This window comes from Nerophis lumbriciformis, linkage group LG23, assembly GCF_033978685.3.
Source record: "Nerophis lumbriciformis linkage group LG23, RoL_Nlum_v2.1, whole genome shotgun sequence".
NCBI lineage: Eukaryota > Metazoa > Chordata > Actinopteri > Syngnathiformes > Syngnathidae > Nerophis > Nerophis lumbriciformis.
Window position 1 is genome coordinate 5,275,001 of NC_084570.2, and position 25,000 is coordinate 5,300,000.

At 40.1% G+C, this 25,000-nt stretch overlaps 1 protein-coding gene across 2 annotated transcripts in view; it reads left to right on the top strand.

The window, feature by feature from the left end:
• Positions 1-25,000, top strand: part of LOC133622494 (receptor tyrosine-protein kinase erbB-4-like) — a 789,611-nt gene that overhangs the window by 397,147 nt on the left and 367,464 nt on the right. For both annotated transcript variants that reach the window (XM_061985295.1, XM_061985296.1), the window contains exon 2: positions 1,589-1,740. In XM_061985295.1, coding sequence (XP_061841279.1) covers positions 1,589-1,740 — 152 coding nt within the window. The remainder of the gene's footprint in view (positions 1-1,588; positions 1,741-25,000) is intronic.

Consider the following 25,000-nt stretch of genomic DNA (forward strand, 5'->3'; position numbering starts at 1 on the left):
GTCCTGATGGCTTCATCTGGCCAGGATCTTCAGCTCTCACTGGATCGGTTCGCAGCTGAGTGTGAAGCGACTGGGATGAGAATCAGCACCTCCAAGTCCGAGTCCATGGTTCTCGCCCGGAAAAGGGTGGAGTGCCATCTCCGGGTTGGGGAGGAGATCTTGCCCCAAGTGGAGGAGTTCAAGTACCTCGGAGTCTTGTTCACGAGTGAGGGAAGAGTGGATCGTGAGATCGACAGGCGGATCGGTGCGGCGTCTTCAGTAATGCGGACGCTGTATCGATCCGTTGTGGTGAAGAAGGAGCTGAGCCGGAAGGCAAAGCTCTCAATTTACCGGTCGATCTATGTTCCCATCCTCACCTATGGTCAAGAGCTTTGGGTTATGACCGAAAGGACAAGATCACGGGTACAAGCGGCCGAAATGAGTTTCCTCCGCCGGGTGGCGGGGCTCTCCCTTAGAGATAGGGTGAGAAGCTCTGTCATCCGGGGGGAGCTCAAAGTAAAGCCGCTGCTCCTCCGCATCGAGAGGAGCCAGATGAGGTGGTTCGGGCATCTGGTCAGGATGCCACCCGAGCGCCTCCCTAAGGAGGTGTTTAGGGCATGTCCGTCCGGTAGGAGGCCACGAGGAAGACCCAGGACACGTTGGGAAGACTATGTCTCCCGGCTGGCCTGGGAACGCCTCGGGATCCCCCGGGAGGAGCTGGACGAAGTGGCTGGGGAGAGGGAAGTCTGGGCTTCCCTGCTTAGGCTGCTGCCCCCGCGACCCGACCTCGGATAAGCGGAAGAAGATGGATGGATGGACAATTTCCCAACTCATATGGAAACGGGGTTTGTATTTTTTTTATGCCTCCACAACCTGTAGAAAGGGTGGTCCCCACAAGTGATGATCAAAAAATTGGTCCCCATTCCAAATAATAACTAGTATGTGTGTGTGTGTGTGATTGGTAAGATGATATTGGCCTATAATGGTTGTCTTACCTTCTCTTTTCACACACATCCACACACACAAAGAAGTGTATTTCACTAACAGATTATTACACATTATTCCTTTACCTTTCACACACACACACACACACACACACACACACACACACACACACACGCGCGCGCGCTCATTGATCGGACCCATTTTATATCCTCGCTCAGACTTTCTTTGTAGCCGCTCTCAAATCATTCCCTCTAATAACTCATCAGTGCGTTGTTGTCAGCAAATCTCATTTATCACCGTAGCTCCGGTCCCCTCGCCGCCATTCCGGCCCACCACCCCGAGTGCCCACAGCAATATGGAGGATCACAAAGTGAAGAAAAGGGCAGCACACCAATCTTTGTGGTGCAAACAATCTATAAAGCAATATGGGATTTTATGAGCTCTGGATGTTGTTCAAGATCAGGGCGAGTTCACTTATGCAACAGTCTATCCAATTTCGTTGCCGCAAATTCCAGTTATTGTGTTCAAAGTGTTTATATTTAGAATCATATTCCACACCTTTTCAGTGCATATGATGACCTCGTCTTAGCACAGCGCTGAAGTATCGTCAAAGCTGAAAAGAAATATTGCAGCTGAGTTAATTTTTGCATGTTTTTCTTTCCAGTTTGCCCTGGCACGGAGAACAAGTTAAGCACCCTCTCAGACCTGGACCAGCAGTACCGCACCCTAAAGAAGCTTTATGAGAACTGTGAAGTCGTCATGGGAAACTTGGAGATAACCAGCATTGACCGGAACCGGAATCTCTCCTTCCTCAAGGTATCATACTACTCTCATGAATGAAGATCCTTATCTTTAAAGGGGAACATTATCACCAGACCTATGTAAGCGTCAATATATACCTTGATGTTGCAGAAAAATCAAATCAAATCAAATCAACTTTATTTATAGAGCACATTTAAAATTTACCACAGGGGTAGCCAAAGTGCTGTACAATGAACAGGTTAAAAGATAAAACGAGTACCGAGCAAACACAACACAACACAAACAGAACACGATAAAAAAATAAATAATTAAAATATAATTAATAAAAACATAAAAACATAAAAACAGGATCACAGCAGGTGTATTATGGGGCGCCATTGCAGGATGGATATCACTCAGTGTTAAAAGCCATGGAAAAAAAGTATGTTTTTAAGAGAGATTTAAAAACAGGAAGAGAGGAGGCTTGTCTAACACTCAGGGGTAGGTCGTTCCAGAGCTTGGGAGCAGCAACGGCGAAAGCTCTGTCACCTCTAAGCTTCAGCCTTGTGTCAGGGACCGTCAACAGCAGCTGATCGGCTGATCTTAAGGATCGGGTGGGGCAGTAAGGCTGAAGGAGGTCGGAGAGATAGGTTGGCGCGAGGTTGTTTAGACATTTAAAAACAAATAAAAGGAGTTTAAAATGTATTCGGTAACGCACAGGGAGCCAGTGAAGGGACGCTAAAATAGGGGTGATGTGCTCACGTCTGCGGGTCTGTGTTAGCAGACGAGCAGCAGAGTTCTGCACGAGCTGCAGGCGGGCGAGGGAGGCCTGGCTAATGCCAACATACAGAAAAAAGACCATATCGTTTTTTAACCGATTTCCGAACTCTAAATGGGTGAATTTTGGCGAATTAAACGCCTTTCTATTATTCGCTCGTCACATCGGGAAGCAATCCGCCATTTTCTCACTTTGGTCGGTGTGTTGTCGGAGGGTGTAACAACACGAACAGGGACGGATTCAAGTTGCACCAGTGGCCCAAAGATGCGAAAGTGGCAAGAAATTGGACGAAATTTGTTCAAAATACGAGGGTGTGGGGAAAGTCGACAAAATGGTAAGTCGTTTGTTCCGCACACTTTACCGACGAAAGCTATGCTACGACAGAGAAAGCAAAAATGAACCGAAGATGATCAAGAGAAGAATATCGACCCTAGCTTCCCTGGCCTGCTGACATCAACTCCAAAACTGGACAAATCAGCTTTCAGGGAAAGAGAGCGGATGAGGGTATGTCTACAGAATATATTAATTGATGAAAACTTTATTCATTACTCGCGGTTTTACGTAAATTGTTATACATAAACTGTGTTTACCAATAATTTAGCTTAAAAAAAATTTTGTTTTTCAATCATTCGAGTACATTTGGGTAGTCTTGTGTAATGCAGTATTTTGTGTCTATTTAGGTATGGTTAACCTGAGTGCTGAAATAGTGGAAAAATGTATGCCTGAAATGGGCTGTCTGCACTCTCAAAATGCATGTTGTTGCCAAATGTATTTCATATGCTGTAAACCTAGTTCATAGTTGTTAGTTTCCTTTAATGCCAAACAAACACATACCAATCGTTGGTTAGAAGGCCATCGCCGAATTCGTCCTCGCTTTCTCCCGTGTCGCTGGCTGTCGTGTCGTTTTCGTCGGTTTCGCTTGCATACGGTTCAAACCGATATGGCTCAATAGCTTCAGTTTCTTCTTCAATTTCGTTTTCGCTACCTGCCTCCACACTACAACCATCCGTTTCAATACATTCGTAATCTGTTGAATCGCTTAAGCCGCTGAAATCCGAGTCTGAATCCGAGCTAATGTCGCTATAGCTTGCTGTTCTATCCGCCATGTTTGTTTGTGTTGGCATCACTGTGTGACGTCACAGGAAAATGGACGGGTGTATATAACGATGGTTAAAATCAGGCACTTTGAAGCTTTTTTTAGGGATATTGCGTGATGGGTAAAATTTTGAAAAAAAACTTCGAAAAATAAAATAAGCCAACATCACCAAGTCCAATGCAAAGCGTGGTATGCAGTGGTGTAAAGCACGTCACCACTGGACTCTAGAGCAGTGGAGACGCCTTTTTTGGACTGATTAATCACGCTTTTCCATCTGGCAATCTGATGGACCAGTCTGGGTTTGGAGGTTGCCAGGAGAACGGTACATTTCGGACTGCATTGTGCCGAGTGTGAAATTTGGTGGAGGAGGAATTATGATGTGGGGTTGTTTTTTTTCAGGAGTTGGGCTTGGCCCCTTAGTTTCAGTGAAATAAACTTTGAATGCTCCAGGATACCAAAACATTTTGGACAATTCCATGGGATGGCACTTCAAGTTCATATGTGAGTCAAGGCAGGTGGCCAAATACTTTTGGCAATATAGTGTATTTATTACAAATTGTTTGGAATTGACTTATGCTGTCTTTAAGTTGAAGTGGAGTGGTGTTCTTTTTTCTTTTTCTTTTTCTTTTTCTTTTTTTTTTACTCCTATAGGTGACAATAATGTATTAAGTTAAGCTCATGACACAATGCGGACACATTTGTTACTGGGTATTTTCGAATACACTTCTGCATTGGAGACTTTGTATTTTTATGTAATGTGCAACACTAATTATTTGATACGTGCTTATATTGACAAATGTGGTGTTATAGATTGCAATATTGTTAAATTATCTACACTTATTAATCGGGACGTCCCGATACAAATGTTTCGTTTCAAATACGACACTGATATTGGAGCCTTGAGCATTGGCCGATACTGATATTAACCAGATAATACATTTATGTATCATTTTATGGTGTGACATATTAGAAAAGATTAAATCAAGTGTAGTTACTCACATAACAATGGTCGCTGTGAACAACACCAACCTTATAACAGACTTATTTGAATGATGTTGAGTATTAATTTGTTTTTGGTGACAACTAGTGGTTACAATAATTCATTAAAAATGAAGCATACAAATTGAATGATGCAGACACGTTTGATGCTGGATATTTTCTAATACGCTTCTGCCTTGGAGGCTTTGTATCTGTAAGTTATATGCAACTGTAATTGTTTAATGCTTGTTTATATTGTCAAATGTCCTGCAATGACTGCAATATTTTTCAATTAAGGACACCCTTTACATAAGTCGAGGTTGCGTGCTTAGCTGTTGTGTAGCTGCTCGCTCCTAGTAGCCTATAGCCTGCCATTTTTAACTTGTGTGCTTACTGGAGGACATTTAGCTGTAAGCTGGTTGTTGAGCTTCTTGTATCGGAGTTTATATCTGAGATTTTAGATGCAAACCGACATAATCCAATTGTTGTATTACAGATCGATATCTGATATCAGTATCGGATCACGACATTCCTCGCTAAGACGGGCATTTGTTGAGAGAACATTATGACTAATGTAAAAGGTATGGTGTGTTAGGAGTAAAAATATATGAATTATCCAATTGAGTAATCGTACCATTAATCAAAATGGTTTTAATGTTATTTGATATTTGTTTTTAAATGACCAGTCCTGTGTGCTGTGAATGTGATGGCAAGAAGCATCAATTAAAACTTTAATGGAATTCATGTTTGACTTGCCTAATCCATTTTTAAACACAGCGCTTCTTAAAGAATCATTATAGTTCCTAATAATTAAACACCTTGTCTGTGTAACAGTAAAGTTTGAAAGCGTGACCACAAATTCTAATAACATTGCTCATTTAAATGTTTATGACGGTGCTATAATTAACATGCAATATGAAAAGAATACACACTGGTATGCAGCGCACGTTTACCTGACAGGTTTGTCGCAACAACAAAAAAAAAAAAGCACAATTGTAGCGTAAAAGGCGCACACAGGTCATCGCGTGTGTGTTTCAGCACCATGGACAGTGCCATGAAGTGTGATTCACAAGGTTTAGCACCATGGACAGAGAAATTTGTTCCCCATCCACTCCCTGCTGTTTAATGAAGTGCGTGCAGTCTAATTACTGGGCCAGCGCAATAAAATGAACACTATAAACAGTCCCATTAGGCTCAGCATCATTAGGGAAACAATTAGGCATCTGGGGATTGTTAAGTGGATGTGAGGGAGGTCAGGTCTCTGGAGTTTATATGGTTACTATGGAAACATTTTGTCACTGAAGACACGCAAACACGTATTCTGATTAGAATGCATTGTTTCCCCTATTAATCAGGCATCTTCCATCAGATTTTATTTTATCAGGCAAGGGATTTATCTTTTCATCACAATATGAGTTAGTTTGTTGTAAGGAAAACCCCATTAATTTAGGATGCAGATCTGGATTAAAGCAGTGATAAAGATAGTTTTTTATTTATTTGTTTCCATTTATTTGTTTATTTCAGGCAATGACATAAAAAAGTACAAGTTGACAACACATAATAATATAAATTCATATAGTGCAAAAGGTAGTGTATAGTATGTAATGCATGATTGTCCAGTTTTGCCTGAAAGGGAGTGGGAAGAAGATAACTTCAGTTTTCCATTCAGTGATTATTCATATGAGTTTCACTGATACTTTGTTCAAGGATTATAATACAGATGTTGTATCAGGTAACAATAATTATTACACTGTCACATATAATTTGTATCAACAATGTAGGAATAATGAATATACCAACAATGGTAATAGACAACATAGCAATAATGGTAAGGAAACATTGAGCACATGTTAACACTTTGAGACAGAGTACAACAGCAGGTCAAATTAAAGACCCTCATCTCTATATTTGAACCAGACCCCATGTTTGTATAATAGTTTAAATCGATTAATAGTTTGGCATTGCTTGTGTTGTAAGTCCAGTTTGTTCCATAGTTGTACTCCGCATACAGACACACAGAAACGTTTACGAGTGGTTTGAGCTCTCGGCAATACGAAATATCCAAAGCCTCTCAAGTTATGAGCCTGCACTCGTCTTATAAAAAAACATTGTAGATTAGGCGGCAATAATTTGTTAAATGCTTTATATAAGATTATTAATGCATTATATTGAACAAAGTCATCAAATTTGAGCAACTTTGATTGCATAAACAGATTATGAGTATGTTCTAAATAACCAACGTTGTGAATGATCCGCACTGCTCTTTTCTGTAATATGATCAGAGGATGAATTGTGTTGTGGTAAGTATCCCCCCATACTTCAACACATTTTCGTTGGTCATTAACTTATCTTAGAACCGACAACCATAGATTCAGTTGGTTCATACAATTCACTTTTGTATTAATCATGCAGTATGCTGTCAATTAGGGATGGGTAATGTAGCCTAAAATATATATTGTGATATATATTATACCCTCCTGTGATAGCAATATATTTCACACAATATTAGAATATTATATGATGATTAAATAAAAAAGGCTCATCATTTGGCAGCTGATGTATTCGATAAAATATTGCGTCATGTAAAGTTATATTATTTTTCCTAAAATTACTTCTGATCTACATGTTTATTTACTTTTAATATACTTTGATGTAACGTGTTTCTATTAAAATGTAAGAAACACTTATTCTTCTGTTTGGATTCTTTACATTAGTTTTCTGTGATACAAAAAAAATTGGGTATTAATACCGTATTGGTTATACCACACTGCAAAAACTGAAATCTAAGTAAGATTAAATATCTCAAATAAGGGTGATATTTGCTTATTTTCTGTCTGATAAGACAATTTTTCTCACTAAGCAGATTTTATGTTAGATTGTTTTATTTGTTTTAAGTGTTTTGGTCCTAAATGATCTCAGTAAGATATTACAGCTTGTTGTTGAGATTTTATGATCTATATTGAGTAAAACATGCTTGAAACTAGAATATCAACTGTTGCAAAGCTGTGTCATCAACACTCACAAGTATAAAACTACTTTTTTATAGTAATAATTTCTTACTTCAAGCATGGAAAAATGCAGAGCGCATATCATTATGTCAAGATAATGGCACAAGCATTTAATTAATTTAAGAATATTTTTCAACATATTGAGCAAAAAGGTCTATTTTTTTTCTACCAAGAAAAGTCCACTTGTTATTAGTGAGAATATACTTATTTTAAGGTATTTTTGGGTTCATTGAGGTTAGCTAATTTTACTTGTTTTGGAAAGTCTTGACAAGCCGAAATATCTTGTTCTATTGGCAGACAATTTTGCTTAGTTCAAATAAAATACCCCTAATTTTTGTTTTGTTTTTTCTCGTTTTTGAACACTGACTTTTTGCAGTGCAATGCTGATACTGATACATCATTTTTTTGGGATCAATGAATTAATGATTTTTGATCACAATTGTAATCACACAACAACTCAGGGTTGCTGTGTAACAATATCAATTGAACATTTAAATGATTCCCTAAAATAGGATAGGATCAACTTTATTCATCCCACAATGAGGACATTTGCGGTGCAAATAAAAAAAAGTCCACATAAATAGGTAAAACCCAGAAAACAAGAGGGAAACATGAAATAACACAAAATACATAAAATACATTAAAGAGTTCATAACTGATGCAACCAGTATCCACTTCAGCGCCAGCATTTCTACATACAGCTACAAATGTAAAACACTATGAACTAAAAATGAGCAATAAATAATACACATATACATATTTTTAAAGTAAATAGTTCAAAATTACTAAACAGAAGCAAAATCTGTTTTTAAAAATTCTTTGGTTTTCGCCCTTAAAGCCCTCCTGTGTGCAGATACCTATTCCCCGAGTTGATCAATATTAACAAAAACAACAACAAATATATGTTTTGACCATAAAACGTATCAATCTAATGACTGTAGTATCGACCATTTACTGATACTGTAGCTGGGTTGTAATCAGGTGACCTCGAAGCACTTCCAGGTTCCAGGCGATGGTCTAGAATCCCATTGGGCCACTGTTTATTTAACTGTATTAATGCAGATTTGGGGATATGTTGAAAGGTTAAGATGCAAATATATGAGTGATCATGAAAAAAAAAAAACACATTTAAAATGGGATGGAGTGGATTTATACAGTCGTGGTCAAAAGTTTACATACACTTGTGAAGGACATAATGTCATGGCTGTCTTGAGTTTCCAATCATTACTACAACTCTTATTTTTGTGTGATAGAGTGATTGGAGCACATACTTGGGTGTCCTAAAAAACATTCATGAAGTTTGGTTCTTTTATGAATTTATTATGAGTCTACTGAAAATGCGAACAAATCTGCTGGGTCAAAAGTATACATACACTGCAATAAGGCACTTTTGGTAGCCATCCACAAGCTTCTGGTTGAAATTTTGAGCACTCCTCTTGACAAAATTGGTGCAGTTCAGCTAAATTTGTTGATTTTCTCAAATGGACTTGTTTCTTCAGCATTGTCCACACGTTTAAGTCAGGACTGTCATGACTTGGTCCGGGGTGTTTGCTTTTCCAGGATGCAACGGAAAGTTGGCTCGTGCGAGACGGGAATGGAGGTACATGATTTATTTAATATATCAAAAAAGGAATAAATGAAAGCTCGCACAGTGGCGGAGAATAAACTATGAAAAAACAAAAAGACTATAAACATGGAACCAAAACTTACTGTGACAAGGGACATGAAGCAGGATCATAGAGGAATGGACAGAGCATAAATGTGGTGCGGTATGGGGTGCGAGGTCGTCAGACAACAAACTGAAAAACACTGAACTTAAATACTACAGACATGATTAACGAAAACAGGTGCGTGACTCAAGACGTGAAACAGGTGCGTGACGTGACAGGTGAAAACTAATGGTTGCTATGGTGACAAGACAAGGGAGTGAAAAGCCAGAAACTAAACAAAACATGACTTAAAACAAAACATGATTACACAAACATGACAAGGACTTTGGAAAAGCCATTCTAAAACCTTTATTCTAGCCTGATTTAGCCATTCCTTTACCACTTTTAAAGTTAAAGTACCAATGATTGTCACACACACACTAGGTGTGGTGAAATTCGTCCTCTGCATTCGACCCATCCCCTTTGATCACCCCCTGGGAGGTGAGGGGAGCAGCGGGCAGCGCCCGGGAATCACCTTTGGTGATTTAACCCCCAATTCCAACCCTTGATGCTGAGTGCCAAGCAGGGAGGTAATGGGACCCATTTTTATAGTCTTTGGTATGACTCGGCCGGGGTTTGAACTCACAACCTACCGATCTCAGGGCGGACACTCTAACCACTAGGCCACTGAGTAGGTGGCCTTTGACGTGTGTTTGGGGTCATTGTCCTGTTGGAACACCCAACTGCGCCCAAGACCCAACCATCCGGGCTGATGATTTTAGGTTGTCCTGAAGAATTTGGAGGTAATCCTCCTTTTTCATTGTCCCATTTACTCTCTGTAAAAGCACCAGTTCCATTGGCAGCAAAACAGTCCCAGAGCATAATACTACCACCACCATGCTTGACGGTCGGCATGGTGTTCCTGGAATTAAAAGGCCTCTCCTTTTCTCCTCCAAACATATTTTTGGGTATTGTGGCCAAACAGCTCAATTTTTGTTTCATCTGACATCACATGGACAAAGATAAGACCACATTTAGCTGAACTGCACCAATTTTGTCAAGAGTAGTGGTCAAAAATTCAAGCAGAAGCTTGTGGATGGCTACTAAAAGCGCCTTATTGCAGTGAAACTTGTCAAGGGACATGTAACCAAATAATAACATTGCTGTAGGTATACTTTTGACCCAGCAGATTTGGTCACATTTTCAGTAGACCCATAATAAATTCATAAAAAACCAAACTTCATGAATGTTTTTTGTGACCAACAAGTATGTGCTCCAATCACTCTATCACAAAAAAATAAGAGTTGTAGAAATTATTGGAAACTCAAGACATTATGTGTATGTCAACTTTTGACCACAACTCTACGTTCAAACTTTGACCACAGCGTCAGTTGCTTTATAGAGTGGCACTTTCTATCATTTTCAGCAGACCGCATTGCAAAATTATTAACCCCCTCTTCCTGTTACGCAAAATCCACCCAGCAATGGGGCCATACTGTATCACAATATGAGGTCTTTCACCTTGCAAATGTAAATCGCCTACATCGCATATATATTGTGCAAACCTACTGTCAGTACGTGCAAACAACACCCATCTAAAGTTACTATTAAAGATCAGATGCCCTATCATGTGCCTAAGACCCCAACACCAGAGGGAAGCCTAAGCCGGTCTTTAAAGAGTCACTTTTAATTGTAACTAATTAACCATCACCATTCTGCCCGCTATTTTAAATGTGTTCCCGAAAAGGAAGAGCTCCTCTATTTCTTTTAAGAACATTTAGTGTATAAACTCCTTTGGGTGACAATTAGAAGGGAGGGTTGGTGTGGGGGAAACGAGGGAGGAGGAAGAGTTACAAGGGATGTCACTTTTACTGCAGCAAAAACAGCTGCTGTGCTAAAATTACAATCTTTGTATTGTGAGTGGGTTTGGAGTGGATGGTTTCACTGGAAGGTGGCGGGTCGAGACTGACGTTAACAGATAGACGTGAAGGCTCAGGGACTACTTGGGGCTCAAAGCGGATCTCTGAGTCCGGTCAGAAATGTGTTTTATTTCCCTGTTTGGGTGAGATAATACATAAATCTTATAAGGGGCATTGCTTAGCCGAGTAGGTCATACTGAAGCTTTAGTCTGTGTGGAAAATACTTACTATAAACCAGGGGTGTCAAACTCATTTTAGATGGGGGGCCACGTGGAGAAAAATCTACTCCCAAGTGAGCCGGACTGGTAAAATCACTGCACGGAAACTTAAAGGGGATCATTATCACAATTTCAGAATGGTTAAAACCATTAAAAATCAGTTCCCAGTGGCTTATTATATTTTTCGAAGTTTTTTTCAAAATTTTACCCATCACGCAATATCCCTAAAAAAAGCTTCAAAGTGCCTGATTTTAACCATCGTTATATACACCCGTCCATTTTCCTGTGACGTCACATAGTGAAGCCAACACAAACAAACATGGCGGAAAGAACAGCAAGCTATAGCGTTATTAGCTCGGATTCAGACTCGGATTTCAGCGATTCAACAGATTACGAATGTATTGAAACGGATGGTTGTAGTGTGGAGGCAGGTAGCGAAAACAAAATTGAAGAAGAAACTGAAGCTATTGAGCCATATCGGTTTGAACCGTATGCAAGCGAAACCGACGAAACCGACGAAAACGACACGACGGCGAGGACGAATTTGGCGATCGCCTTCTAACCAACGATCGGTATGTATTTGTTTGGCATTAAAGGAAACTAACAACTATGAACTAGGTTTACAGCATATGAAATACATTTGGCAACATCATGCACTTTGAGAGTGCAGACAGCCCAATTTTCATCAATTAATATATTCTGTAGACACACCCTCATCCGCGCTCTTTTCCTGAAAGCTGATCTGTCCAGTTTTGGAGTTGATGTCAGCAGGCCAGGGAAGCTAGGGTCGATAGGGGGCTTAGCTCGCTCGTCTGCAGGAACAAACTGCCGCCATTGCTTGCCGTGCTACCGAGGACCTTTGTCCCTGAATTGCTCACGCACTCCGGCAGATTCAATGGGGGCCTGGCGGCAGATTTCTTTGACTTTATCGTTGGAAATGCATCTGCTTTGAGTGTCGCAGGATATCCACACATTCTTGCCATCTCTGTCGTAGCACAGCTTTCGTCGGTAAAGTGTGCGGAACAAACGTCCAATTTCTTGCCACTTTCGCATCTTTGGGCCACTGGTGCAACTTGAATCCGTCCCTGTTCGTGTTGTTACACCCTCCGACAACACACCGACGAGGCATGATGTCTCCAAGGTACGGAAAACAGTCGAAAAAACGGAAAATAACAGAGTTGATTTGACTCGGTGTTTGAGAAAATGGCGGATTGCTTCCCGATGTGACGCCACGTTGTGACGTCATCGCTCCGAGAGCGAATAATAGAAAGGTGTTTAATTTGCCAAAATTCACCCATTTAGAGTTCGGAAATCGGTTAAAAAAAATATGGTCTTTTTTCTGCAACATCAAGGTATATATTGACGCTTACATAGGTCTGGTGATAATGTTCCCCTTTAAAAATAGAGACAATTTCAGATTGTTTTCTTTGTTTAAAAATAGAACAAGCACATGCATAAATCATAATGGGTTGCGGTTAATAGCATTTTATCTTTATTTGTCGTTATTTATACGTTCGGAATAAATTATGTGATAATGTTCATCAGTCAACTCATTGGTGTTAATTTTCTATCTATCAAGATTTAAAAAATGATATCAAAATCAAATAACAGGATGTTATTTATGTAGTTTGATCATTTTCCTCGAGTGGTGCACTAACATCATGTGGTTTATTTTTGTTTACATATGTAGCATCATCTACAAAGATGCAAATTGCTATTGCGACATCCAGTGGACACATTTAGAACAACATTTTCGTTCATGTCATCAGGTTCAAACACTGATGACATCTAATAATCAGACAAGAAGCAAGGAATCATGCAGAGACAGAGTGAGGAGACACGTGTTTTGGGCTGTGTTCTAGTTACAGATCCAAACTACGTTCTAAAAGTCAAGCCCGAGCGCCTCCTCTATTTATTTGGAAGGTCCCTGTTACATCACTGAAGCTGTCGCTGAGGGAAGGGGGTAATCTCGACAACTCCAGTTAGACACAATATATGATTATAGAATAAATGAAAATTAGTTGTCGCAGGTCATATCGCCTTGTCTCTGCTCTGTCTGCGTCACGGCGGTGTTCGGCCGGTTAGGGTTAGGGTTAGGGTTAGGGTTAGGGTTAGGGTTAGGGTTAGGGTTAGGGTTAGGGTTAGGTTTAGGAGTAGGGGGTGGGGGAAGGGGATAGAGGCACTGTCCGTAGACAACCTGTCCAGGCAACGTCCACACCAACCGCAAGACCCCCCAAGGGTTAGGGTTAGGGTTAGGGTTAGGGTTAGGGTTAGGGTTAGGGTTAGGGTTAGGGTTAGAGTTCGGCAGTCAGCAGGCAGAGTCTGGACACAACACTGATAAAGACGACTGGCAATCTGTTGGATTACCAGCTTGCACAGGTACAAAAATACCACTTCAGCACAATTGACAATAATTTATAGCAACGGGCCTTTAGCATAAAGTTATGATGATAATATATACATAATTATTCTAACAAAAAAATGTCAGGTTCATTTTTATACTTGGCAAACTCATCTCGTGGACTGGATAAAACCTGTCCCTCGGGCCGTACGTTTAACACCCCCTGCTATAAACTTTTAACGTACACCAAAGCTATTTTTTTTAAGCAGCCTGAGACAATTATGAACCCAAATTAGGGTTGTGTTCCCAATATATATTGGGACTGGTACGCGTTCCAAAATGTATTTAGATTGTCAAGACTTGGACTTTGGCGTGCTTTGTTTTCCCATAGTGCAAATGATTTGGACCAGACATGGCGTGAAGTTAAATACATGATTTAATTTCAACACTCAAAAAAAAGAACAAACAAAAGGCACTCACAGTGGAGGCACAAAACTTAACGCAGGGAACAAAAACTTGGACTATGCATAACTATGAACATGGCAAAACAAAAGACAGTAACTGTGGCATAAATAAACACAACCTACTTGCGGAAGCAAAGAGCAGCATGAATGTGATGTCGCCAGACCGACCAACAGAAAATTAAAAGCTTAAATAATACAGGCATGATTAACAACAGGTGCGTGAGTGCAAATGAATCAGATGTGTGACATGAGGACAGGTGAAAACTAATGGGTTGTCATGGAAACAAAACGGGGAGTGAAAAAACAGGAACTGACAAAATCCAGAAAGCACATGGCCAAACAAAACACGATCACACAGACATGACATAGATAAGTTTCGATACTTTTCAAAATAAAGAGGACCACAAAAATGTTATAGTTGGCTTTAATCCAACAGTAAATCTTATGATACATTAAACACATCAAATAACAATTTTGTCTTTTTATAACAATAACAACCTCTCATTCTGTAGTAAATAAACCAGAGGTTCCAAATGCTCTTAATTTTGCTGCTGTCCTATGCAGTAACACGTTGTGTCATTTCCAATTGTATTATATTGTCAAAAGCATGAGGGACAAGCGGTACAAAATGGATGGATGGGTTATTATTCTACTTGTTCATTTACTGTTAAACAATAAAACAAATGACAAAATAATTTGTAAATGTAAAAAATATCAACCTAATCATGCAGCAGGAACACCGGAAGCAAGGTGCAGGTAAGGACAGGATTTAATGTCCATAAATCAGACAGGATACAAACAAAACAAAACCCTCCCCACCAACGCCAGCACTTCATTAAAGGAGTTAAAGGACTCCAAGGACATCACAGGACTCCAAGAACATCATAGGACTGTAAAGGCCCTCTCCATCCAAGAGGAGGATGTACGCCGGCAGTTCTTGAAATTGAATATGCGGAAGGCCCCCGGGCCGGATGGTGTCTCCCCTCCACTCTCAGACACTGCGCGGACCAGCTGGCTCCTGTCTTCACTGACATTTTTAACACCTCTCTGGAGCTATGCCGCGTGCCGTCCTGCTTTAAGACCTCCACCATTGTCCCTGTCCCCAAGAAAGCACGGATCACAGGACTTAATGACTACAGGCCGATTGCACTGACATCTGTGGTCATGAAGTCCTTTGAGCGCTTGGTCCTGTCCCACCTCAAGGACATCACCGCCCCCCTCCTGGACCCACTGCAGTTCCCCTACAGAGCCAACAGGTCTGTGGATAATGCAGTGAACCTGGCCCTCCACTTCATCCTTGAGCATCTGGACTCCCCAGGAACCTACGCTAGGATCCTGTTTGTGGACTTCAGCTCTGCCTTCAACACCATCCTCCCTGGACTGCTACGAGACAAGCTCTACCAGCTCAGCGTGCTCGACTCCCTCTGTAGTTGGATCAATGACTTCCTGACAGACCGAAGAAAGCCTTGTGCGGCTGGGGAAGATTGTCTCAGACAGTCGAACCACGAACACTGGTACTCCTCTGGGCTGTGTACTCTCCCCCTGGCTCTTCTCCCTGTACACAAACTGCTGCACCTCCAGTCACCAGTCCGTAAGACTGCTCAAGTTTGCGGATGACACTACCCTCATCGGGCTCATCTCGGATGGCGATGAGTCCACCTACAGGAGAGAGGTGGACCGGCTGGCGTCCTGGTGCAGCCTCAACAACCTGGAGCTGAACGCCAAGAAAACAGTGGAGATGATCATGGACTTCAGGAAAGTCACAGCCCCACCATCCCCCTTTCAGCCTGATTGACTCTCCCACCCCCGTCTCCATTGTGGACCCGTTTTTTGGGCACCACCATCACCCAGGACCTCAAGTGGGAGTCGACCATCAGCTCCCTCATCAAGAAGGCCCAGCAGAGGATGTACTTCCTGCGGCAGCTGAGGAAACTTAAGGTGCCGACCGAGATGCTGGTGCAGTTTTACTCAGCCATCATCGAGTCCATCCTGACCTCCTCCATCACCGTGTGGTCCAGGATAAGCATCGCCTGCAGCGCATCGTACGTGCTGCTGAGAAGGTGATTGGCTGCAAGCTCCCATCCCTCCAGGACTTGTTCTCCTCCAGGACCAGGAGGCGTGTGGGTCGGATCACAGCTGACTCTTCTCACCCTGGACACACACTATTCTCCCCTCTCCCCTCAGGCAGGAGACTACGGTCCATCCAGACCCACACCTCCCGCCACCTGAACAGTTTTTTCCCCTCGGCCATCAGGCACATGAACAATAACTCCTAACAGTAGCTCCTTGAATTCCTTCTAAGTCTATAACAAGATCTGATAGCTCAGTTACAGCTCTTGTTATTACCAAATCTGTGTTATATGTGTTTTATGTTGCACGATTGCACCAAGAAAAATTCCTAGTTTGTGAACCCGTTCTCAAACAATGGCAATAAAACGATTCTGATTCTGATTCTGATACTGAAAAGCGATGCATGCCCAATGCACGGGGAGCAAAGCTGAAGCTTAGCAAAAGGAAAACAGGCATAGGAATTGAAAAGGTAACGGCGTAACGTGTTGCATGGAAGCAAATAAGACAGCCAGACAGTGTGTGGTGAAAAACAGAAACAAGTAGCTCTCTGATTAGTGCCCGGTAGCAGGTGAGCGTCCTGAACACTAATCAGAGGCAGGAGAAACTAATTTGCACCCATGGCAACTAAAACAAAACAGGAACTGAGGGAGTCAAAAAAGTAAACAAACATGATCCGGGAAACGGATCATGACAGTAGTACTGACTATTTACGACTCTTGTACTTGGTAACTTAATAGTAGATCCTTGTATTTAGAACCACCCATTTTTTTACATTTTGGAGCGTTTGCTTGCTTGATTTCGAAGCATCTAAAACAGTCAGTTAGCTACTAACTATGTTTTAAAGCACTGCTTGCAGTGTGGCGCGTCGGTGTTTATAGCTCCACCTTTATCGTGAGAAAATACAGTATGTCTTTTCTCACTCTTTCTCCACACTGTTTCCGCTTGCAAGTGGTCTGTGCGTGTGGTCACAACCAGGGGCAAGGAAAAAAAGTACCGGTATTTTTCAATAACTACTCAATAGTATACATTTTTGGTATTTCTGTGTGTGTTCATTTGTTAATAAATGTACATTTTTCAATAATAAAATATATACTTTTATAAACTTTTTATCAATAATATATACATGGCCAACGTTTTTAATACCATCGTCATATTATGGTAGTGCATGTTGATGACACGTTCTAACTTTGACAGCGACAAGCAAACAACTGCCCAGGGGCTAGTGCGTGTGCCTCAAAATAGGAAGGTTCAGGGTTCGATCCCCGGGCTCAAGGTCTTTCTGTGTGGAGTTTGCATGTTCTCCCTGTGAGTGCGTGGGTTCCCTCCGGGTACGCCGGCTTCCTCCCACCTCCAAAGACATGCATTTAGGTTGATTGGCAACACTAAATTGGCCCTAGTGTGGGAACGTGTCTGTCTATCTGTGTTGGCCCTGCCTTCCGTGAAAGGGAGAAGTGGTAGAAAATGGATGGATGGATCATTATCACCTGAGGACAAGGAATAAGAGAGACTTTTGGGGGAATAATATGCTACATTAGACACCGTAGGACACAGGTATCAAACTCAAGGCCCGGGGGCCAGATGTGTCCCGCCACGTCATTTTATTTGGCCCTCGAAAGCCTGGAAATAATATGTATCAAAAAAATACTGTAATTGTTCTTACTAAATGTATTCTTTCTTTCTATTTTGCGAGAAAATACTCCATGTAATCGCAAATTGTTAACTTAAATATTGTCTAATTATGCAAAAATATGTGATCAAACATTCAAACTGTTTTTTTTAAATTTAAATAAATACTAATTAATGATTTTATAGCTAAGTTATTTAAGTTATCCATCAAATTGTGCAATGTAAAAGTAGCAATAGTTTCAATAAAAGTGTGAAATTTACTGTGGTTTTTACAGCATTTTTCTCTAAATTATAAAAAAAACAGTACTTTTTTACTGTAATAAACTGTAGTGCCGTTTTGGCATTTACAGTAATACACCAAAAAATCTACAGTTGTTGATTTTTTCGGTAAACAAAAAAATAAAAAATAAACAAACTGGCAGCTCAGGTGCAGTAAAAAAAAAAAAAAACGTAAATTGTACAGTAAAATTCTGGCAACTGAGCTGCCTTTTTTAATTATTTTTTTTTTTACAATAAAAACAGCAGTAATTTACTGCAACTTACCATGTTTTTTTGTACATTTTAGTTAAAAAAAAAATCTACTAATAAAATGCATAAAAACATGTTTAATAGTGTAATAGTATTCACTGTTAGAAGTGGCTAATCCAAATGTACACGATGTGACTATCTGTAGCAATTATATGTGGAGTGTTACCGGGTGGTGTTGAAGGTGCGTGTTAAGATCGGTGCGGAAGTCCAGAAAGGGCAAGGCAGGCTTGGATATCTAGGGACGGGCAGGAGGTCAGGAGCTGGAGCGATGCGTCGTTGTCCAGGGGCAGGCGTGAGGTCAAGATCCAGGAAGTCAGCAGGGAAGTCCAGAGGGGATCCAGGGAGACGAGACACACACCTCGAAACCAGGGGATGACGAAGGGCTGCTGGATGACGACGCAGGACAAGACACAATGAGCACAACGGAAGGGAAATGCAAAGAGCGAGGAAGCGCATGAGCAAGGAAGCTAGAGACGTGTAAGGCTTTCTGGAACAAGTAGCTACGTTCTGGCACTGGAACGCAGGACGTGCTGGCTTATGAAGGCAGGAGTCTCATCAGCGTCAGGTGTGTTGATTGCAGAATAATTGCAGCAGGAGAGGAACGCCCGTGGAGCGCATAGCAGAGTGAGAGGCCGCAGGTGTTAGAACCGTAACAGACTCAGTGATAATAACAATAATAATTAGGGATGTCAGGTAATGGCTTTTTGCCGATATCCGATATTCCGATATTTAATTACCGATACCAATATATACAGTCGTGGAATCAACACATTATTATGCCTAATTTGAACAAACAGGTATGGTGAAGATAAGGTCCTTTTTAAAAAAAATAATAAAATAAAATGAGATAAATAAATTAAAAACATTTTCTCGAATAAAAAAGAAAGGAAAACAATATAAAAACAGTTACATAGAAACTAGTAATTAATGAAAATGAGTAAAATTAACTGTTAAAGGTTAGTACTATTAGTGGACCAGCAGCACGCACAATTATGTGTGCTTACGGACTGTATCCCTGCAGACTGTATTGATATATATTGATATATAATGTAGGAATCAAAATAAACAACCCGTTTGTGTGAATGAGTGTGAATGAGTGTAAATGGGGGAGGGAGGTTTTTTGGGTTGGCGCACTAATTGTAAGTGTATCTTGTGTTTTTTATGTTGATTTAATAAAAAAATAAAAAATTAAAAAATTAAAAAACGATACCGATAATAAATAAACTGATACCGATAATTGCCGATATTAAATTTTAAAGCATTTATCGGCCGATAATATCGGCAGGCCAATATTATCGGACATCTCTAATAATAATAATAGATTTTTTTTTGTTGTAAAAATCACTTTACATTGAGTAAACAGCCTCACAGTGCCACAGTGTATAAATTTTTTTTATAATAATACAAATAAAAATATATAAAAAAATAAGTAAAAAATAAAAACTAGAACAGCAAAATAGCTAAAACTAGTATGCATATATCTAAAAAAAAGTATATATTTTTTTAAAAGAAGGGTTTTTAAGCCTTTTTTAAAAGCATCCACAGTCTGTGGTACCCTCAGGTGGTCAGGGAGAGCGTTCCACAGACTGGGAGCGGCTGAGCATTGTTCGTAGCTTTGTCCTCGGAGGTTGGAGGAGGTTTGCCTGTCCGGAGCGGAGGTCTCCCGTCCAAAAGCAGAACCTAGTAACTCACTTCTAGCTGATTTTGATAAAACAAACGGTTTTTCTGTTGTATCTACGCAGTTATGTGGTAGTTGCTAGGTCCTGCCATGCGCGTAACAGCTTACTTACGGAACAAATTACAATATCGCATACACTAATGTAAAGCATATCACCTAGTAACTCCAAAATTATTATCAGCTCAGTTTTGACCAAAATTGAGTTACTGGGTTTTGCCTTTGGACGGGAGAGGTGTCGTGTGCAGGATTTGGGGGTGAGTAGTTCTTTGAGGTAGATGGGGCCCTTTCCATGGAGGCACTGCTGGGTTGGTAGGGAGACTTTGAATTCAATCCTGAGTGGAACAGTAAGCCAGTGAAGGGATTTGAGAATTGGTGGGATATGGTCATATTTCCGCACTCTCATCAGTGATGTCCAGACCCACCGGGGAATGGTGTGACATGGGAGCACAATCCACTATTCACGTCATGTGTGATTTGGGGATAGTTGTATTGTCTTCTTTCAAAAAGTAAATGACAAAAAAAAATAAAAAAAATTTTTTATATAAGAGGATTGCTATTTTATGGACCCCAAGGACCACGTTATAGTGGACTTTGAGTGTATTACATTATATATTTTAGGCTATATTGTCCCTTTATAGTTGCCATTTATATTCACTGCCCATTACAGGGTGAGGAAAGACCATGTGAACATACCACGTGACAGCCGTCAATGACCAGGCCACCACCGGGCGTCACCCCTTGTGTTAGCTGGCCACTGACCCCCACAAATCCCCCATCCCCCCCCCCAACGTCACTCCAAATGACCCATTTTCCCAGCAGTGAATCAGGGCGCTGTGCCAAGTGGCCCCCAGTGCAAGCAGCTAATTATGTCACCTATGCTGATGGACTCTTCATTAAAGTCGAATCAATCCGGCGACCGGAGAGGCAAACCATTGGGCAGGACGCCAAGGAGGACTTGCGAGTGTCCGAGTATTACGACACTCTCATACAAGCATGTCCCGTCCTGTGTGGGGATTTCCCCAGTAGTGAGACGGAAAGACGGGCGTCGTTCTCGGGTCCATGTGCTTCTTGTCGGAGCCTGATAGGATGATGTCTCAGGAGTCATCACCCTTAACACATTCCTTTCATGGTTTTCAATGTTTGAACGACGTCTACCTTCTCCTTTTCCTCACCTCACTCAGTGTTCTCGGCAAACCTGGTGAAAGCGAGCGTGGTTTGTCTCAGGGTACAACACACATCGACTCAATTCCATTGTTTCTACCTACGCTGTTTATGGTGTCACTGGAATACGAGGTGAGGTACACCCCCCCACTTGTCAGCAGTCAATAGTGAGACAGATAACCATTCATGTGTATGAATTCCCCCGACTGGCTCGATACCACATCTATACTGTGTTACCAGCAGACATTCTAGCGAGTTACACTATATTACCAAAAGTTTTTGGCCACTGTGGAGAATGCAAATATGTTTAAGAGTACTTTCTTAATTCATAGTCATGTTTAAATCATCTAGTGTTTTTCCATTTGTACTCTTTCTATTTGTTTCCATTTTATGTCCGCAAGTAAACTGTGTGTGTTACCTTGAAGTAAATATACTCCTCCCCTCTTATATATTTATATATACTGTATATATATATATATATATATATATATACATATATAAGAAATACTTGACTTTCAGTAAATTCTAACTATATAAATATATATATATATATATATATATATATTTATTTTTTTTTTATTTTTTTAATTATATATATATTTATATATATATATATATATATATATATATATATATATATATATATATATACATATATATATATATATACATATATATATATATATATATATATATATATATATATATATATATATATATATATATATATATTATATATGTATATATATATATATATATATATATATATATATAAATTACATAAATACTTGAATTTCAGTGTTAATTTATTTACACATATACACACACATAACACTCATCTACTCATTGTTGAGTTAAGGGTTGAATTGTCCATCCTTGTTCTATTCTCTGTCACTATTTTTCTAACCATGCTGAACACCCTCTCTGATGATGCGTTCTGCTTCGTCGCCTTGTTGTGTGCGCAGTTGTGCACTGCACTCTCTAAAAGCCGTAGATGTTATTGTCACATATGCACGTACAGTAGATGGCAGTATTGTCCTGTTTAAGAGTGTCACAACATTGCTGTTTACGGCAGACAAACTGCTTTACGGTAGACAAAAACGTGACTGCTGTTGTTGTGTGTTGTTGCCGCGCTGGGAGGACGTTAATGAAACTGCCTAACAGTAAACCTGGAGGGGGCATGGTCTCCAGCTCCGCCTAAATTTCAAGGAGATTTTCGGAAGAAAATTTGTCCCGGGAGGCTTTCGGGAGAGGCGCTGAATTTCGGGAGTCTCCCGGAAAATCCGGGAGAGTTGGCAAGTATGTTGTTACTCTCGGGGTCTTCTAGCTGCTCAGGCAAATCATATGGTCTAAAAATGCATTTTTCCATCGACAACGTGACATCATCGCGCCATCAAGTGCGTGCTCTTTCAGTCAATTAGTGTGCAAGGAATATATATATATATATATATATATATATATACATATATATATATATATATATATATATATATATATATATATATATATATATATATATATATATATATATATATATATATATATATATATATGTATGTGTGGGAAAAAAAATCACAAGACTATTTCATCTCTACAGGCCTGTTTCATGAGGGGGGGTACCCTCAATCATCAGGATCTCCTGATGATTGAGGGTACCCCCCCTCATGAAACAGGCCTGTAGAGATGAAATAGTCTTGTGATTTTTTTTCCCACACATACATATATTGCGCTCTACTACGGTATCGAGCACTATTTTTTTGATAACCTTATTAAGACATATATATATATATATATATATATATATATATATTTACAGCCCGGTCCCCGGCCAACATTTTTTTATTTGTAATTTGGAAGAATTTATCTGAATGTGCTTTTCTTTTCAAAATTTGTTAGAAATGTCACATGTTAAATGTTCAAATATTAACTGTCAGTTTACTGTACTGTGCCAACTGTACTTCTATATGAGTACATGTTTTCTATTGTTTCATTGAAAATAAATCAGCAAAGTCCATTTGGCTGTCATTTGTTTTAATTATGAGACACCTAACCCTAACCCTAACCCTAACCCCTAACCCTAACCCTAACCCTAACCCTAACCCTAACCCTAACCCCTAACCCTAACCCCTAACCCCCTAACCCTAACCCTAACCCTAACCCTAACCCTAACCCTGTCAAAGTCATGATTTTTTTTTTTTTTCATGCTTAAATTCTCTTATCAGTCAGAAAATAAGCAAATATCACCCTTATTTGAGATATTTCATCTTACTTAGATTTCAGTTTTTGCAGTGTACTGTGCCAACTGTACTTCTATATGAGTACATGTTTTCTATTGTTTCATTGAAAATAAATCAGCAAAGTCCATTTGGCTGTCATTTGTTTTAATTATGAGACACCTAACCCTAACCCTAACCCCTAACCCTAACCCTAACCCTAACCCTAACCCCTAACCCCTAACCCCTAACCCTAACCCTAATCCCCTAACCCTAACCCTAACCCTAACCCTAACCCTAACCCCCTAACCCTAACCCTAACCCTAACCCTAACCCTAACCCTGTCAAAGTCATGATTTTTTTTTTTTTCATGCTTAAATTATCTTATCAGTCAGAAAATAAGCAAATATCACCCTTATTTGAGATATTTCATCTTACTTAGATTTCAGTTTTTGCAGTGTACTGTGCCAACTGTACTTCTATATGAGTACATGTTTTCTATTGTTTCATTGAAAATAAATCAGCAAAGTCCATTTGGCTGTCATTTGTTTTAATTATGAGACACCTAACCCTAACCCTAACCCTAACCCCTAACCCTAACCCTAACCCTAACCCTAACCCTAACCCTAACCCTAACCCTAACCCCTAACCCTAACCCCTAACCCCCTAACCCTAACCCAAACCCTAACCCTGTCAAAGTCATGATTTTTTTTTTTTTTCATGCTTAAATTCTCTTATCAGTCAGAAAATAAGCAAATATCACCCTTATTTGAGATATTTCATCTTACTTAGATTTCAGTTTTTGCAGTGTACTGTGCCAACTGTACTTCTATATGAGTACATGTTTTCTATTGTTTCATTGAAAATAAATCAGCAAAGTCCATTTGGCTGTCATTTGTTTTAATTATGAGACACCTAACCCTAACCCTAACCCTAACCCCTAACCCTAACCCTAACCCTAACCCTAACCCTAACCCTAACCCTAACCCCTAACCCCTAACCCCTAACCCTAACCCTAATCCCCTAACCCTAACCCTAACCCTAACCCTAACCCTAACCCCCTAACCCTAACCCTAACCCTAACCCTAACCCTAACCCTGTCAAAGTCATGATTTTTTTTTTTTTCATGCTTAAATTATCTTATCAGTCAGAAAATAAGCAAATATCACCCTTATTTGAGATATTTCATCTTACTTAGATTTCAGTTTTTGCAGTGTACTGTGCCAACTGTACTTCTATATGAGTACATGTTTTCTATTGTTTCATTGAAAATAAATCAGCAAAGTCCATTTGGCTGTCATTTGTTTTAATTATGAGACACCTAACCCTAACCCTAACCCTAACCCCTAACCCTAACCCTAACCCTAACCCTAACCCTAACCCTAACCCCTAACCCTAACCCCTAACCCTAACCCCCTAACCCTAACCCTAACCCTAACCCTAACCCTAACCCCCTAACCCTAACCCTAACCCTAACCCTAACCCTAACCCTGTCAAAGTCATGATTTTTTTTTTTTTCATGCTTAAATTATCTTATCAGTCAGAAAATAAGCAAATATCACCCTTATTTGAGATATTTCATCTTACTTAGATTTCAGTTTTTGCAGT